Below are 19,589 nucleotides of genomic sequence, written 5' to 3' on the forward strand. Positions count from 1 at the left end.
CGTCCCTGTGACTTGTCTGGAGCCTGGCTCTTTGTGAGTTGTGCTGTGCTAATGCTTCGCCACATCATTGTGTTGTCGAATTGAAAATTGTTCAGTTTTTGGTTGTTGTGGTGAAGTCTTAAATTTTCCTTTTAGAGGACTTAAAAAGGTCTTAAAAGTTATTAAATTTGCTGTTACAAAATGTGCAGATACCCTGACTGAGTATTTTCTGTGTTATATATCAGCTCATTTGAGCAAAGAGATGCACGCGTAGATGCGAGAAAATAGACTTGGTTTCTAATTTTAAGCGCTCTGACGTGGTTGATGTATTGACGCTCGCAGCCCGTCGGTAGGATCAGGATTAAGAAACACTGGTACATAGTATATATGTGTGTATATGTGTGCATACAGGGCACTGCAAAAGTATTCAGACATTTCATTCTGTTTGATATTTTATTTTGAAAAAGTAAACTGTAATAATAATTGTAAGGTGACATTTGTTTCATGTAGGAAAATAGAAAACATTACTGAAAAAAATTACTGAAATATGTTGGTTACTTAAGTATAAAACCCCTGTTCTGTGGAAGCTCCCAGTTTACACAGATGAACCTACAACCTTACTGGTGCATTGTACTTGTGAACCATTAAAAGTTTCTGTCACATTTTCTGGATAAAAGACCCATTAAATCTAAATATGTTAGAAGTAATATAAATGCATACATTAGGAAAAGGGTACACAATACATTTTTGGATATCCCAGTGAGCATAGTTAAATCAATAATCAGGAAGTGGAACATGCATCAAACAACCCATGCACTGAGAATAAAATTACCAATCTCTCAAAATGAAACGCTAAAACCAGGAGATTTAAAAGACAAGTAATTGTGTACCATATCAATGGTTGACCCTGCATAACACTGGCCTGTATGGAAGGGTGGAAAGAAATAAGTTACTGAAAAAGTGCCTTTAGTGTTATCTTGCATAAAAGCTGATTGTAATTTGGTTGAATTATTTATTGCTTTGTCTATTTCTGCTATATCTAATGTGTCTGAGTGGAAAATGGTGACCAGCATGTCATGCTGGCTTTTCATATGTATACCATGTGTTTGTCACAGAATATTTGATATTTCCAGTGAAATATCTTAGTGAAATCTTTCTCATTAAGGCACTTCACCTCTGCAGAAAGACTGCATATTACGCATTCTGGTAACGCATTTACTATAAGAGCTTATAATTGGTTGGTTCGTAAGACCCTGTTTCGCAAGACTGCTGAACACAGTAAAAGAAAATACTTGCAGCAAGCACAAACATAACGGAATCAGGTGACACATAATGACATGACTAAATTCAATCATGCTTGCATGATGATAGACTATATAGGATTTATGTCAAGGGCAAATCCTTGGTATGTTTACAGTATTCTGACCGTTAGATGCATCAACCAGCCTTGTTTAGACTACAGAAGATCTATGCCAAGGCTGACATACAGGAGTAGCACACTGATTCTGATAATGAACATAATACCTCTCAATATCAGGTTGGCTCCTTCACCCAGGTAAACAACCACAGAGTCACATATTTAATGTAAATTGTAGGAAAAACAGCAATTCCAAAACACTTGCAATAATAACTTGCAAGAAATGTACTGTATGTGCCACAACAGACTTCACAACACAATATCTTAGTGTCTAACATGGTAATAATAAAGATTTGATACAAATGTATGTCTGTACTAAAATATTTTACCATCAACAGCAGACTACTGTATGAAACAATCAAGATATATGAATAAAAACAAGCATGTTTTTAGTTCTCATGTTTTAAATGACAAGGAAATAGTTGTTATGTGTATTTACACACAATGTACAGTGACATACAAAATCTATACAAAAATAGAAAATGATAAAATTATATATAATTACATCTACAAACAGAAAGATTACAAAGGGCATGCAATGTAAAACATTATAAAATATATATGTATAATAATACTTATAAACACAGTATAAAGGTTACATGAGGTTCTCATGATTACAATCCTTAAAATTATGTAATTTTCAGATGTCATTGATGTCTGTATGATACATACTTCATGCTGCATCTTGAAATATGGTAATATGTTAGGTTGAATGTTCTTTAAATAATGTCACACATTTCTTTCAGCATTTAAAGAAATTAATTATACTGTAGGTTTAAATAAATAAGAATTTAATGTTAAACTATAAAAATCTTGACATGGCAACTTACAGAAAGCAGCAGTAATTAATGTATTGAAATGAAACAAAATGAAAGGGAAACACTGAACATTTTATAAAAACTCTGGGCAGAATAAAAACTATGTTGATGTTTAAACATTTAGACAGGCAGTTCATGGAATACTTTGCTTATCACAATTCTTTCTCAACATTGACACTTGACAACAATACTTTTGTCATCACTACTTTGGCTTTATTTCAAACTACTTTATGTAGCTTATGTCTAGCAAAAAATAGATCCATTCTTCCAATACTATGATGTCACCTTCTGATCAGTAACTCAGGCCTCTATGTCTGGATCTCCATTGTGGGGTGTTTTCCTGATAGGAGATGATAGGTGAGGTTGAATATAAAATACAAGTAAATATAGTTTCAGGCTAAAGGAGGATCCATTTACATATTTTATGAGGTAGCTGATAAAATGCTCTGTCAAGACATTCAGGTGTACATTCAGCTTAAGTTATCAAACATGCTATAAGTGGCAGGTTTTTGGTGGATATTTAACAATCAAAATGGGATAAAAAATGACTATGGTAGTCCATTTCCACAATGTTATGAGTTATGATTAAGTCAGTGAACATGATGCCACAATTTTACACACTTTCATGGATCACAGAAAGTTTAGGATGCGGGTGGGCCTCTATGAGGTACCTACTCAAATTTGGTGAGGGGCGCTTGGTCGCAAGTGACCTCGGCCTGCAACTTGTTCTTTGTCTCGTTTTGTGTCTGAAGGTTTGGGATGCTATTCCTCAGGATGTCTATCCCATTCAACTTCAAATCTCTGCATTCAAGGACAAACACAAACTAAGGCTCAGGAGGGTTTATATATAACAGGGTTTCACATAACTGTTTTAGACAATATATTTCTCCATTTTGTAATTATGTTTGAAACCATTATGACATTTTCAGAAGAAATCTGTGTATATATATATATATATATATATATATAGATATTTATATAGTACCAGTTATATATTAGTACCAGTTAAAAGTTTGGACACACCTACTTTTTCAATAGTATTTGTTTATTTTTACTGTTCTTCACACAAATACATCAAAACTATGAAATAGTACAACTGTATCATCTAGTAACCGAAAAAAGTGTTAAACAAATAAAAATACATTCATGTTTTAGATTCTTCAAAGTAGTTAACCTTTGCCTTGATGACATCTTTACACACTCTTGGCATTCTCTCAACCAGCTTCATTGGAGTTCCCACATATGCTAAACACTTGCTATTTGCTTTTCCTTCATTCTGCGGTCCATCTCATCTCAAACCACCTTAATTAGGTGGAGATGGGGTGATTGTGGAGGCCAAGTCATCAGATGCTGCAACATCACTCTCCTTAGTCAATTATACAGCTGGTTGAGCATGCCTTTAAGTCTAAATAAAACACAGTGTCAGAAGCAAAGGACCCCCACACCATCACACCTCCTCCTCCGTGCTTCACGATGGGAACCACACATGTAGAGATCATCCGTGCACCCATTCTGCATCTCACAAAGACACAACGGTTGAAACCAAATATAGACTCATTAGACCAAAGGAAAGATTTCCACCAATCTAATGTCCATTTCTTGTGTTTCTTGGCTCAAGTCTCTTTGTATTATTGATGTCCTTTAGTAGAGATTATTTTCCAGCAACTTGACTATAAAAGCCTGATTCACGCAGTCTTAACAGTTGATGTGGAAATATGTCTTTTACTTGCAATCTGAAGTGCAATAAATTGCAAATTTCTGAGAGCCAGTTTCATCTTAGTGCTTGATGGGTTTTTTGACTGCACTTGAAGAAACTTTCAATGTTCTTGAAATTATTCTGGTTGACTGACCTTCATGTCTCAGTGATCATGGACTCACAAATGCATTCCAGGTAAATACTTAATGGATCTGGTTGAGAGAATGCAAAGAGTGTACAAAAATGTCATCAAGGCAAAGGGTAACTACTTTACAATTGTCAGGGGAATGTTGTGGTGGCAGAGGAAGAGCCAAATGCAGAAACGTCGTTTTCTATTTTTTGTTTAGTAAGTGTAACAGGTCACACATAGAACAATACCTCACAAAGACGCCTAGGAACACAGAAACTAATATAGGTTACCTAATGAAGGAATGGACACCAGGTGTGTGCAATAACAAGACATGACAGTGCTGTGGGAGGAGGGGTGGCTTGACTAGAAGGCCAGTGACGACATACTCTGAACACCGCGCTGGGAGAGAGAGCGTGCATCTCCCTTGCGAGTCCCTGTTACAACAATATTAAATAAATGTTGATCTATGTAACACTTTTTTGGTTAATACATGGTTCAATGTGTTTCATAGTTTTAATATATTCACTACATGTATTCACTTTCCACATTGTGTTGTCCTACAATGTGGAAAATAGTAAAATTAAAGAAATACCCTTGAATGGGTAGGGGTGTCCAAACTTTTGATTGGAACTGCATATGTATAAGGTCAACCCAAGAGGTATTTACACCCTTCATGAAATTGAGCAAAAGTGAATGGAAAACCATAAACAATAATTTGTTAGGCTCAAACATAAGGGGAGACTATACTATACTATAATTACAACACAATTATTTCTTAAACAATAAATTACATTTTATTGAGTAGTACTTTTTCAGCAAAACATTTTCCAAATTCAAAATTAGTAGCACCCTTACAATCAATATTTTGTGAAGCCTATGCTGTAGTTGATAACAGCACTGAGCCTCTTCCTGTACATTTGAACATGGTTGTCGCATCCTTTTTAAGGAATTGTGGACCAATTCTCCATGCAGCACATTTCAAGATCTTCTTAGGTTTGCACAGGTTTGGATTGGATTTAAGTCTGGCTATTGTAAAACATTGGTTATGTGGTCCTGAAACCATTTCTCTGTTGTTTTTGATGTGTGCTTGGGGTCATTGTCTGGTTGAAAGGTCCATCCACTGCAAAATCTCAATCTCCTGGTAGAGGCAATCAGGTTTTGGGCAAAAGTATCCCGCCTGGAGCTATAGCAAGAAAACATCACTAAAGCATCAATGATCCACCACATTTTACTGTGGGTATCCGGTTCTTTTGCTTCAGTCCCCTTTTGTTGCCCAACATGTGAAAAGTATTTTTTGCCTCATCTGACCACAAGACCCAATTCCAATTGTAGCTCCAATAACACTAGGCAAAGTACTGGTGCTGCAATTTGTGAGATGGGTCTCAGTAAAGGCTTCTTGTTGACATAGAGGAGATGTCTAACAGTTTAGACTTGATTACATTAAGTTTGAATTATTATTTGCCTCATTCACCATCTTTATCATGTATGGAGGCAAAATGAACATACATCCTCTTTCAGACTTCTGAAACTATTTTTATTATTGCCCAGACTGTCCTTTGTGGTGTTTTCCCAGATCTGTGTAGGTCAACAACCATCTGTGTCTTTTCAGCTGTCAGCTCTTTGGTTTTACCCATGGTGATGGATGATAAAGGAATTTTGAATGCGTTCAACCTCATATTTATACCCCAGCAAAACAGGAACAAGTGAAAGGCACCCATGCAGTTTCTGGAGACTGAGACCAACTACAAAACATGGAACTTCATTACAGACAGAACAATTTAAATATATATATATATATATATATATATATATATATATATATATATATATATATATACACTCACCTAAAGGATTATTAGGAACACCATACTAATACTGTGTTTGACCCCCTTTCGCCTTCAGAACTGCCTTAATTCTACGTGGCATTGATTCAACAAGGTGCTGAAAGCATTCTCTAGAAATGTTGGCCCAAATTGATAGGAAAGCATCTTGCAGTTGATGGAGATTTGTGGGATGCACATCCAGGGCACGAAGCTCCGGTTCCACCACATCCCAAAGATGCTCTATTGGGTTGAGATCTGGTGACTGTGGGGGCCATTTCAGTACAGTGAACTCATTGTCATGTTCAAGAAACCAATTTGAAATGATTCGAGCTTTGTGACATGGTGCATTATCCTGCTGGAAGTAGCCATCAGAGGATGGGTACATGGTGGTCATAAAGGGATGGACATGGTCAGAAACAATGCTCAGGTAGGCCATGGCATTTAAACGATGCCCAATTGGCACTAAGGGGCCTAAAGTGTGCCAAGTAAACATCCCCCACACCATTACACCACCACCACCAGCCTGCACAGTGGTAACAAGGCATGATGGATCCATGTTCTCATTCTGTTTACGCCAAATTCTGACTTTACCATCTGAATGTCTCAACAGAAATCGAGACTCATCAGACCAGGCAACATTCTTCCAGTCTTCAACTGTCCAATTTTGGTGAGCTCATGCAAATTGTAGCCTCTTTTTCCTATTTGTAGTGGAGATGAGTGGTACCTGGTGGGGTCTTCTGCTGTTGTAGGCCATCCGCCTCAAGGTTGTGGGTGTTGTGGCTTCACAAATGCTTTGCTGCATACCTCGGTTGTAACGAGTGGTTATTTCAGTCAAAGTTGCTCTTCTATCAGCTGGAATCAGTCGGCCCATTCTCCTCTGACCTCTAGCATCAACAAGGCATTTTCGCCCACAGGACTGCCGCATACTGGATGTTTTTCCCTTTTCACACCATTCTTTGTAAACCCTAGAAATGGTTGTGCGTGAAAATCCCAGTAACGGAGCAGATTGTGAAATACTCAGACTGGGCAGTCTGGCACCAACAACCATGCCACGCTCAAAATTGCTTAAATCACCTTTCTTTCCCATTCTGACATTCAGTTTGGAGTTCAGGAGATTGTCTTGACCAGGACCACACCCCTAAATGCATTGAAGCAACTGCCATGTGATTGGTTGATTAGATAATTGCATTAATGAGAAATTGAACAGGTGTGTATGTATATATATATATATATATATATATATATATATATTGTCTAGGGCTGCAAGTTACTGTTAGCTTTGGTAATTTTTTTGCATTCAGTCAATTTCATGAAGGGTGCCAATACTTCTTGAGTTGACTGTACTGACAATAATAAACTGATGGATGTCTTCCGTACCAGGTTTAGTAAGTTCTTTCTCCACTGAATGTCCTCCAAATCTCCAAAGGTTTATTTTTACTACAAACATCTGAGTTTAACACTGCTCTCTTTTTTCTCTAAATAAGTATGCCCAAACAGTCCAATGTTTTTTAAGAGACCTCTGCACCTTTTTCTTTCCTTTCCAAAAAGGTTGTAAGGTTTGAGTGAGGAACAGAAGGGTTAAAATTAAGATACCACTGCAAATTGATTACCCTGAGAAATGTGAAATGTCTGAGGAGTCCGGAGAAGAGTTTTGGGAAACCCTGATATCGATTGACACATTACCAAACTCTAACCCTCTTAAGGTTACCCGGAGGAGCAGAAGGAGACAATAGGCTACAAAACCGTTTTACCCATTAGACGTGCCGTGTCCCTCTTCTACAGTCTTCCTCCCAGGGACCTTCTGACCAAACAACTTGACTGCCAAGAACATCAGCATGCCGCAGCGGTTGGTGTAGCAACAGGTGACATCCACGGCAAGCAGGAGGATGAAGAAGATGAACACGACAATGCCTACCACAGCCCCCTTCCCTATCCCACTCTTACTCACCCTTTCTGCTGTAAACCAAGTAGAGGGAAAGAGTGAGACAGAACGAAAAGGATCAGAAGGAAAGAGATAAGAATGAATTAGTCACAAAAATAACACAACAAAATCACCTGCTCTGGCTTGTCTGTTCTGAAAACTGTTTAAATTCTGGGAATGTTTTTCTTTTTAGTGGTGAGTAGTAATCTTTTCAAATAACCTTGACTGGTAAAGTGGTGATGTTGTTCACAACTCTGCTATAGAAACCTTTGGTGTTTGGGGAAAAGGCAGAGGATTGGCCATTATTAAAAATTAGAAACCCTGGAGATATTCAGGGCGGAGCTAAATTATTTCCACCTTGTCAGGTTGGAAATTTGAATTTAGTTTTTTTGTTTTTGTTACTGACCTAATACTCTAATCAGTAGGCTACCTAACATAAATAACCCTGTTACAGTCTTTAGTAACTTAAAAGGTGCTAGTAATTATAGCTGGATAGTGGAGATTCCTAGGAAGTTGCTAAACAAATTTGCATGTGTTTAATACAAGTCTGGGTTCTGGCCCACTACATCTTACTGATTAATCAAAAGGTGGTGGCAGTGCTATGCTACTCTGATCTCAAGTGTCATTAAATTATTACAGAATGCAATAGTTGCATACCAGGGACGGGCTGTGGGACTTTGAAGTTCAACTTGACAGGGCTGGAGGAGCCATTAAGGTTGACAGCTTGGACCTCCATTTGGTACTCTGAATTATACTGCAGGTCATGGAGGTTGATCGTGGTCAAGTTGGATGGCAGCTTCTTCATCCTCCAGTCCTCATCCACCATATTCTGGAGGTCAAGAAGGATGCACATTCAAACACATGCATACCCTAAAAAGTCTTAACCTTTTTTTTTTTACTTTCCAATCTTCACTGAAAAATAAAAACAAATACATACTCTGTAGTGGACAATGTAGTTAATGATGGGAGAGCCTCCATCGTCCATCTGTGTTAAAGGAATGGAGAACATGTTCCCATCCACCTTCCCCTCGCTGGTCACCAGGACAGGCTTGTCCGGTTCCCCTGAAAAGGGAAATGTGAGTAATGTCATGTTGCATAAAAAGGAAATTGCACCCATCCATAAGGTAGTTTATAGGCGATTGAGAAAAAGCAACAAATGAGTTATAATGACTTTACAGGGTGGATAGTGCATAGGGATTATCTTGATTCTCCTTTCCAATAACTATCAAGGTTTGTATTCTGGTGACACAGTGATTAATGTGTGGCTGCCATTTTAACAAACACAAAAAAAGTGATTGCAACTAGTTTCTGTAGTTTACCTTCTTTAGGGCCAGATGCCAATAGAATGGGATTATGTCATCAGGGGTGGGGTAGGGTCAGGAATGAAGCATGAATGGGCGTCAGGGAGCAGGTGATGATGTCATGTGGATGGTCAAGTAACAGTGGAGTGAGTGAATGAAGGCAGATGAACATTTCTTCCAGCCAAAATACTGCAGATACACTTAAAACAGTATATAGTATGGATATGCTTGTAAAAACAATACAGATATACACTGCTCAAAAAAATGAAGGGAACACGTAATCATCGCAGGATAACACCAAGTCTCTTAAACTTCAGGGATACCAGTCTGTCCAGTTAAGAAGCATAAGTGATTGTTAATTAGTGTCACCTCCTGGAGCAAATGAAAGTGACAACAGGTGAACTGGAGAGGCAACAACAAGACAAAAATCCCCAAAAAAGGGATTGGTTTTGCAGGTGGTGGCCACAGACAGTTGCTCTCTCCTTATCCTTCCTGACTGATTCTTCTCTAGTTTTGCATTTTGCTAGTGTCCTTGTCACTACTGGTAGCATGAGGCGGTACCTGCAGCCCATTCAGGTTGCACAGGTAGTCCAGCTCCTCCAGGGGCCTCATGTATCAATCTTGCGTACGCACGAAAACACGGCGTACGCCAGCTTTCACGTTCACGGTCAGATGTACTAACAGTGAAATTAACGTAAGAATGTGCGTTCTTCCACGTAAACTTCAGGCCTGGCGTACGTACATTTTTATGATGTTTGTCCGTTGGCGACTCATAGAGGCAATAAAGTGAAGTGGCAAACATTACACTACAAACTGTTCTATCGCACCTGCCAGATATTGCTTATAATTTGTAATTGATAAATGATTTGCCATATTATTGTCACACGAGTCTTATTAGAATATTCTATTAATTATGCAATTAAGTAAGAACATATATAAAGGATGTGAAAATTGATACAACCCGTCTAGCAATGGCGGCTTTGGCTTTATTAGAAGACATTTTCAATGGACAAATCCGGAGAGAACGGGTTTTTAGGGACCACAGTGATTTTCTGGCCCACGATGATGACTGGCTTATCAGCCGTTTCAGATTTCCATGGGCTATACTCTTGGAGCTCTGCGCTGAGTTGGGTCCGAATTTGGAAAGAGAGACAGTGAGAAGCCACGCATTACCCGTTCCTTTACAGGTGCTTACTACACTTGGTTTCCTAGCAACCGGTTCTTTCCAAAGAGAACTGGCAGACCGCTCAGGAATAAGCCAGTCGTGTTTGAGCCGTGCAATGCCACCTGTATGGGACGGCATCATCCGCTTGTCTACCAGGTATATAACGTTCCCATACGATGCAGGTGACCAGCCAAACATCAAAGCGCAATTTGCAGCGATAGCCGGTTTTCCTAATGTAATCGGAGCGATCGACTGCACACATATTGCTATAAAGGCGCCATCTGAAGACGAATTTGCATATGTGAATCGGAAACATTTCCATTCAATAAATGTGCAGATTATATGTGATGCACAAATGCGCCTAACAAATATTGTGGCACGGTGGCCTGGGTCAACCCATGATTCATATATCCTTACAAACAGCATGGTTGGGATGAGACTCCAAGCTGGCAGGGTGCGCACTGGGTGGCTACTTGGTAAGTTATGCATTTAAATGCATGGTTCTATCTAAAAGTAAAATGTTTGTGTCTGTAATTATTATTACTGCCCATCAGGAGACAGTGGTTATCCACTAAAGACGTGGCTGTTAACCCCCCTCACCAACCCACAAACTGACCGAGAGCGCAGATACAATGATGCCCATTCCCGCACTCGGTCAGTTGTGGAGCGGGCGATTGGGCAGCTGAAATGTCGGTGGCGCTGCCTTGACAGGACCGGGGGGATGCTGTTATACCGCCCTGACAAGGTTTGCCGCATCATACTGGCCTGTGGAGTGCTGCACAATGTCGCGCACAGGCATGGCATACCCCTTGGTGAGGTGGGGGCACCGCCAGATGACCCTGACCCAGGACCAGTATATGTGCAGCACAATCAACAAGCCATTCAGGCCCGTCAACGTGTAATTGCGACAATATAAATGGTACTCAGACACATAGTTCATTTTTTGACCAATTCTTTTAATGTATGGCTTATTTCTGTGAGTGCGTCAGTGACATTTTTAAGGTGACTGTTCATTTCTTCAATGGCCCTAACAATTAGCTGTTGTGACTCCAGAACAGCATGCGTCAAGACACGGCCAGATGGACAGGCTTCAGCACTGGGGGGAACATTAGAGACACGGGAGACGCTGGACTGAATGGGCTCTGGCTGCTCAGGTGGTGCAGACTCGGAGTGCGTGCCAGTGGACGTTCCTGCGGTTCCTAAGTCCAAATAAACACAGGCACATCTTAACAGTAATTTCAGTCTGTTCCTTATTAATGGGTACACGCATTTGCAATAAAAGCAGTGGATACGTGAAATCTCTGGTGTACTTTTTGCTATAGGACAGATTTCCAAATAAAATATTTTTTCTTGTTTCTACCTCTGATAGTAGCACCTCTAATTCGTTTTCAGTGAAATTTCGTTTCTTGCTTGCTTTAGCCATGTTCTTGCAGGTTTCTTTTGCCAAATTGGACTAATTACCATATTTAAATTGATTTAATTGAGGGAGGAGACAGGGTGTGGTGTGGTGCTCGTGCATGTGCGCTCAATTTCGCGTTGATTGGGATGTACAAAGAGAACGTATGTGGAATGCTGCGTACGCAGAGATTCATGCATCTGATTTTTTTGGTGCGTACGCACATTTATGGCTTTGTCCATACGCAAAGTTTTAGTATGAATTCAACGCAAGTCTTTGTACATGAGGCCCCAGGATGGCAAATCCATACATGCCGTCGCAAGGTTTGCTGTGTCCCCCAGTACAGTCTCTAGAGCATGGAGGAGATACCAGGAAACAAGCCGTTACATGAGGAGAGCTGGACAGGGCTGTAGAAGGGCATCAACCCAGCAGCAGGACCGGTATCTGCACCTTTGTGTGAGGAGGAAACGGAGGAGCACAGCCAGAGCCCTACAAAATTACCTCCATCGGACTACTGGTGTGCATGTTTCCCAGTTCACTTCACAGATGAGAACAGGTTCACACTGAGCACATGTGACAGACGTGAAAGAGTCAGGAGACGCCATGGTGAATGTTATGCTGCCTGCAGCATTAAACACCATGACCGGTTTGGCGGTGGGTCAGTGATGGTCTGGGGAGGCATGTTCTTGGTGGGTCACACAGACCTCCACGTGCTAGCCAACGGTACTGTGGCTGCTGTTAGGTACCGGGATGAAATCCTCAGACCCATCGTCAGACCTTACATTGGTGCCCTGGTTTCCTCCTTGGGCAGGACAATGCCCGGCCTCATGTGGCCAGAGTGTGTAGGCTGTTCCTGGATGACGAAGGCATTGATGCCACTGACTGGCCCTCATGTTCCCCAGACCTGAATCCATTTGAGAACCTCTGGGATGTTATGTATCGATGCATCCGATGCTGCCAAGTAGCACCACAAACTGTCCAAGAGCTCACTGATGCACTGATCCAGGTCTGGAAGGAGATCCCCCGTCTCTTCAGGAGTATGCCCAGACGTGGTCGGGAGTGCATACAGGCACACGGGGGCCATACACACTACTGTCACATTATGAGTTGCTGTGATGAAATTCATGCAAGTTGGAACAGCCTATGATTTTAATAGTTTACTTTGATTTTCAGAGTTTGAATCCAGCCCTCAATCGGTCGGCGATTTTGGTTTCCATTGATCGTTGTTACGTCATTATGTCCTCAATGAATTACACAATATACAGTAAAGATTTTGATCTTTAGTGTATTTCCTTCACCCAATGTGTGATTTTAGTGTTCCCTTAATTTTTTGCGCAGTTTAGTTTGTTATTACAGGTAATGCAGTTGAAATAATGATAGTTCATGCTGTCATTTTCTAATATTGCATTTGCCTAGAACCTTGATATTATGAGAGTGGAAGAAAGACTGAAAGGAGGAAAGTGAAACTCACGTATGCCTTGTGTGCGAATGGTGAACTGGTCTGAGAATTCTCCTGGACCCACTGCGTTCTGAGTGGCAAGGCGGACCAAGTAGGAGGTGTAGGGCACCAAACTTGTGATCACCAGGGGGTCTGCACACAAAAACAACAGTGTCTGACCACACACACATGACTTTCATATTTATACAAGAAACTACTAAGTATTGCTAACATAGTAATTAAAGGCCTACTCTAGTTTTGGGGAGATCCTCAACAACCCACAAAATAATCCATGTTTAGGTACAACTTACTTTTTATACACTGACTAGGAGTCAATCTGATAGTTTTAACCGATGATAGCCAACACCTGAATGGATGGAGTTTTGGCAGTGTCAGATGTGTAACTGCATTTGAGATGTCAAACTGGTGAGCGGCTGCTTTTCACAAAACCATACCCGTTCAACTCGTATTAAAAGTTTACTTGGCTACAAAAAGGTGTTGGTTGTAAATAATATAAATTAATATCAGCTATACTGAAATGTAGAGGCTGTTGGGATTATAACTAATGATACTGCACAGGTGAATTGGACATCTTTCAGTGTAGTTTCACCTTGTCAAAATAATCTCTACAGTACGCAGACATTGCTTACAGCAGGTCTGAATGAATTATAACTGTCCCTCATTTTATGTAACTGTCCTGAAAATAATCTACAGATTTTAAAATTAATGAATTAGCCACAGAGAGTAAGGTTTTTACCTGTGGGCTGGATGAGTCTGTCCTGCCAATGTTGCTCACTTTCTAATCTCCACTGGAGGATAAAGTTGGTGATTGTAGAGCCCCCATCCACCAGGGGAGCCCCCAGGGTAAAATGGACCGACGTGGGCCCTGGGGCGGCACTGACCTTGCACACTTTACCTGGCCGAGCTGGCAAAGGGGGATGAGGGAAGAGGAGGAGGGAGAAAGCAGGGGGATCCACAGCAGGTTGAATACAGAAAGGTAAGGAGGGAATGAGCAGGTCAGGGATGAGAGAGAAGGAACGTGCTATTAGTAACAAATAGACTACCAACACATTAGAATTGTAAACTGGTATGAAGCTGCTTGTCCATTTTGTAGATGGGTAAATAGACATGGGTTAACGCTATTAGATATTACTGTTATAATAGGAAGGTAATGGGTGGCGGTACTTTTCAGAACTAAGTCGGTAGAGGCATTGCCAGCGGGACTGATAGCCATGCAGGTGTACAGGCCTCCATCAGAGGGGGTCAAATCGTCAATGACCAGGACATAGTCATCCTCCAGCCTCATTCGACCTTCACCAGCATCCTGTGTCCATATAAAGACAACCAGACAGAAATTCAGATCAAATAAACGAGATAAGAAGGGAAAAAAAAAAATCTCTCACTGACTCCCACCAAATGGTTTTAGTCATTCATTCCACTGCCATCACCAATTGCACTTGGTCCGGAACAAAAAGAGGCATGTACAGCACTTTTATATGGAGGGTGATGCAAATGTTTGCATGTCAGTCTCTCAGCACTCAAAGTGAAGGAGAGATTGACAACATCACTGTGAGACGTGATGTGGGTGTGGTTAGGGCTCTGGGCTGTCAGTTCAGGCAGTTGGACCAGAGTTAGGACACACAACAGTACCACACTAGACTTTTCACAGTCCCCACGTTCAGAGCAGAGGCTGAGAGGCACATCATTCTACATAAAACCACAACCACATAGAACTCTTTTCCTACCCATGTAAAACAAACAAGCAATTAAAAAACATTAATAAAACATATTCAAATGCCTTTTAGACCAGGTCTTGCTATCTTATGCCTGGCAAAATACATTGAGAAAACGTGTTAGTAAGTGGTGGAAAAAAACACGTCAACCCAATCAAATGCCTTGCTTGGGCACAACTCCACCAGAAGGTGGATGTGTATATACTTGTTTGTTCCATATAGAAGAGACAATGCTCTGGAAAACATATTCCATCTGGTTGGGGCATGTGAGGGAAATCTAAGCAATTGGAGTCCTCACTCCACTGAAACCATTTTTAAATACAAAAGTTTATGAAAGACGATTTTTGGTGGTATGGCCTCTGAGACTAGGGACAGTGAAGAGACAGTGAAACACACTGTGATTCCTGTTGGGACCCCAGAAAGAGTAGCTGTTACCTAGACAGGGGCGAATGGGAATTCAAATAAAACTAAATAAAAAAAACATATTCATGAACAAAAAACATCTGTCTTACCACTGTTAGCAGCGAACCATTTGTTGTCTTCCTGAACCACTGCAGAGTGGGCATGGGGTGTCCTGAGACATTACAGGACACTGAGATTGTCTGGCCAGACTCCACCTCCATCTCTGTCTGGTTTAGCACTGCTAGAGGATGCTCTGGATACAGGTACATCATAAGAGATGAGCAAAACTGAATGCTTTGGATGACAATAACATACACATGTGAATTGATACATTCAAATAAATATACATTTCCAGGAAAGACAATTTGTACCTTTTGTGATTTTCTCTATTTTTGCATTTGGGGAATACTGTACAGGTTTTCATTTCAACCAAAACCTAATGCTAAATGATGTTTCCATGGGTATACTGATAAAATGTTTTTAATGTTTCCACCTTTGGGCTTATTTAGACCATGATCTTCTACCAGAGGAATCAAAAAATAGAACAAAAAATATAATTTACAAAATATGAAACAGTTGTTGCTCTCGTTCAAGGAAAAAAACTATTCAAAAAGGGAATTCTTAAAACAAAGTGGAAGTGAAGTAACATTGTTTTTAAGTAACCTACATTTTAAAATAGCGTACATGCCAAAATGCAGCAGTAAAAAGTACATCCATTTAAAGTGCACTGCTCACATCAGCAAGTGAAAACCTAGAGGAAAGCTTTATCGTATCATTTCTGATTCACTTAAATTTGGGGGCCAATGTTGTTACTGTAACAGCAACATTATGCAATGCTTTTTAGCCGTGACCATGGTCTGAATTGATAAATAAAAAATATGGATTTGGAAATGAATGTGTTATGTTAAGAAAGTGTTATGTACCAGTAAACTGAACATCGTGAACATGCATCAGTAAAACAAAAACTACATTAAATACACTATGCACTACTGCTCAAAAGTTGGGGTCACTTAGAAATGTTTTTTTCCATGACAACATACTTGAAATGAGCTTTAATAGGATATATAGCTAAATTAATAGGAAATATACACTGATAAGCCAAAACATTATGACCACTCAGTGAATTACATTGATTAGCTCCTAACATGGGTACTTGTCAAGGTCTGGGTAGATTTGATGGTAAGTGAACAATCGGTTCTATTTGTTTTTTAAACAAGGAAATTCCCAAGTGAAACCAAAGTTTAGAACGGTAGTGTAAATATACACTACCCTTCATTCTCCATGATATCTCTGTATATAAGGAAAATAAACATCTGGAAGGATGTGTTGGAATAACAAGCTATTTTCAATTTTTTATTTTGGGGAAGCTTGGTTTTATGAAGCCAAATATGTGTGCTCCCAGGAGTGTTTTTGCTGGTGTTTTCTACAAACCACACCTGAGACATCCAGCATGATCGTGGCACTGCTCTCTCCGATCTTACTCTTGGCCACACAGGTGTACGGTCCATAGTCATGCCTGACCACGGACAAGATGGTTAGCTCACTCTTATCTGAATTGTATTTGTAGCGGGACTCATCTGATGTGTCTGGGCTGAGAAGGGGTAACACAGACAGACAATAAATAACATTAGTATGCTGCTGATGAGACAGCAGGCAGGAAATGAGACAGGAAATGAGGGCAGTGGTTTTAAAAATTATGCAAAAATAGCTATACGATTATTTCTATTTACAATGCTTACAATTGAGTGCAAGCAAAACACACACACACACACACACACACACACACACACAAACACACACAGACACACAAACACATACATTTTCCAGGTGATATTTGGTTTGGGAACTCCCTCAACCAGGCAGATGAGGGAGACGTTGGTCTCTGGTCCGGCCTTAACTTTCTTCACTTCCTCATGGATCTTCACTATAGGAGAAACTAAAACAGAAGGAGAAGCAACATGATTTGTAAAAGTCAACTACAAAACCATAGCTAATCCACTCTGGTTTAAACAGAGATAAAAAGACACCTGTAGTTCACCTAAATTATAACAGTGACACATTGGAGTCCTTAGACTGTAAAAAACCTATGGACAAGGCATAAAATGATTTAATGCTTTAGTTTGAGTGTTCTGGAATTCAGTGTTTCAGCATTTGTGGCACAAATCCCATCTGAGTCCTAGTACGGATTGTAGCATTTTCCATGCATTCTGTTCAAACCATTCTAACGTATGTCAAATGTATTGTAAACCTCAACAAAGACTCAGATTCAATTAACATGATTATCAAAACATTTTGATATTGGTACCACGGTGTTGTGGCATTTGTGGAACAAATCAAATGCAGGTAATGGAAGAGTACCAATATTAGCATGTTTAAATAATATATATACAATGTTTAAATAATATACAGTATGTGATTTAGTCAATGTTCACCATCAACAATTCAAAGTCTCAGTGTTTGATGTTTTCCACGGACAGAAAAACGACTACAGTATGGGTGAAGTAAAAGCACATTTTGATTTGCAAAGTTTAAGCAAACATCTATAATCAAGTAAATGATTATGATACAGTGACCCTTACCTCTTGAAAGTATTTTCCCTTCATTTCTGGTTTGTATTAGGCTAATACATGAATTGTTTAATAACATGGATTTATTTTATTTTAAATACCACATAGGTATAATTTGAAATTAATAATTAAATTGCCCTTAAATTGGCAATAAACAGTATTCCCCTTACAAAGATTTTATTAAGCATTTGTACATGGCAAAATAGTATGTGTTGAATTCAAAAAATAAAAAAAGTCAGAGTATTTCTCTAGACCCATATTTGATCATGGTCCAAATTTTTCAAAGTAATGCAATGTGTGCATCACAGACAACTTTGCTAAAATTGTTCCTTGGAAACAACTGAGTTTAGCTGAGTGATTTGTTGTGACAGTATGTTTTGTAAGAAGCAACATTTGGGGGTAAAGTCAGTGGCATCTTGGGATGAAATCTTATCTCCCAAACAGAGTGAAAGTCACTGGTGAAAATAAACAAAGCTAAATTGTAACCTTTTTTTTGAGGCCACATGATTTCGGGTTTTACAGTTTAACATGTTTTTTTCAAATAGTTGTCACTGTAACACAGGGTTCTCTGCAAATGTGAGCTTATTATGTGACTGAAGAAAATACTGCTTATAAAAACATGTAGTAACTTGAGATAACATGAGATAGCCAAATCATCATAACAGCTTCATCACATAATTATTTAATATGAACTGCTTGATTTAAAATGTGTTCAAACCATGACCTGTAGGTTTAAAATACAAAATCTGTAATGCTTTATATTGACATGATTCCGCTGAAATGATTCTCTACAGTGTAAGGACACCAATGAGCAGTTTTGGTAGACTTTCCCTTAAAAAACATCCTGAAAGTATATTTTACTTCACTTTGAGTATCCCCATCTTACCATTGACAACGATGGAGATTTCGGTTTCTTTAGAAATGGGACGTTGCTTGATTTTCCCCTCGCAGATATAGGTTCCTTGATCCTCCCTGCTGATATTCTTGATCTGTACAGAGTTTTCTTCAGTTATTCTGATACGATCTGAAAGTAGCAAGAGATAAGTACAAGAAAAAGAGAGGTCAGTACCCTCTCTGTCACAGCCACATTCTCTATGCTCAATCATCAAAATAGCAATACTTCAAAAAGTAATGCTATCTCTTTAAGGTTGTTAATGGTAGTATTCCTGCAGTCACAGGCAGGTAGGCAGCAACTAGTTTGAAGAGCAGGGAAGTTATGAGACCACCTCTCCACATGAACTGTACTGGAGTTTGACCGGAGCTGTCTGGAGCTCCATACCTGCACAATAAATATACCTTGTAAAGTGTTTGTTCTTTACTTGGGAAAATGTTTAGTCAGTATTGTAGAGTTCGCTTTGGTCTTTTTATTTGGCCCTTTGCAGTTTAACTTTTTAACTTTTCCAATCTTCCCCTATCCAGTGTCTGTGTTCTTTTGACCATCTTTTCTTTTTATTGGCCAGTCTAAGATATTGCATTTTCTTTGCAACTCTACACAGAAGACCAGCATCCTGGAATCGCCTCTTCACTGTTGACATCAAGACTGGAGTTTTGCGAGTACTATTTAATGAAGCTGCCAGTTCAGGACCTGTGAAGCGTCTGTTCCTCAAACTAAACACTCTAATATACTCTACAGTATTTGTCCTCTTGCACATTGGTTCACTTGGGCCTCCCACTCCTCTTTCTATTCTGGTTAGAGGCAGTTTGCGCTGTTCTGTGAAGTGAGTAGTGCACAGCATTGTACGGGATCATCAATATCTTGACAATTTCTTGCATGGAATAGCCTTTATTTCTCAGAATATGAAA

At 39.6% G+C, this 19,589-nt stretch overlaps 1 protein-coding gene across 4 annotated transcripts in view; it reads right to left on the reverse strand.

Annotated features, from left to right (window-relative positions):
- Positions 1-425: 425 nt before the first annotated feature.
- ncam3 (neural cell adhesion molecule 3) overlaps positions 426-19,589 on the reverse strand; it is a 28,922-nt gene continuing 9,758 nt past the window's right edge. The window contains exons 5-17 of one of the 4 annotated variants that reach the window (XM_020040696.3): positions 18,673-18,810; positions 17,038-17,155; positions 16,656-16,810; positions 15,330-15,472; positions 14,270-14,408; positions 13,842-14,009; positions 13,118-13,237; positions 9,104-9,106; positions 8,722-8,846; positions 8,442-8,613; positions 7,615-7,816; positions 2,890-3,015; positions 426-2,554 (exon numbers count right to left, since the gene is read on the reverse strand). In XM_020040696.3, coding sequence (XP_019896255.2) covers positions 2,515-2,554; positions 2,890-3,015; positions 7,615-7,816; positions 8,442-8,613; positions 8,722-8,846; positions 9,104-9,106; positions 13,118-13,237; positions 13,842-14,009; positions 14,270-14,408; positions 15,330-15,472; positions 16,656-16,810; positions 17,038-17,155; positions 18,673-18,810 — 1,649 coding nt within the window. In that variant the 3' untranslated portion in view covers positions 426-2,514. Of the gene's footprint in view, positions 2,555-2,889; positions 3,016-7,614; positions 7,820-8,441; positions 8,614-8,721; positions 8,847-9,103; positions 9,107-11,180; positions 11,450-13,117; positions 13,238-13,841; positions 14,010-14,269; positions 14,409-15,329; positions 15,473-16,655; positions 16,811-17,037; positions 17,156-18,672; positions 18,811-19,589 lie in introns of those variants that run through there. The other 3 variants (XM_010885079.5, XM_010885080.5, XM_029115964.2) reach the window with 3 other exon arrangements.

Source organism: Esox lucius, chromosome 20 (assembly GCF_011004845.1).
Source record: "Esox lucius isolate fEsoLuc1 chromosome 20, fEsoLuc1.pri, whole genome shotgun sequence".
Classification (NCBI taxonomy): Eukaryota; Metazoa; Chordata; class Actinopteri; order Esociformes; family Esocidae; genus Esox; species Esox lucius.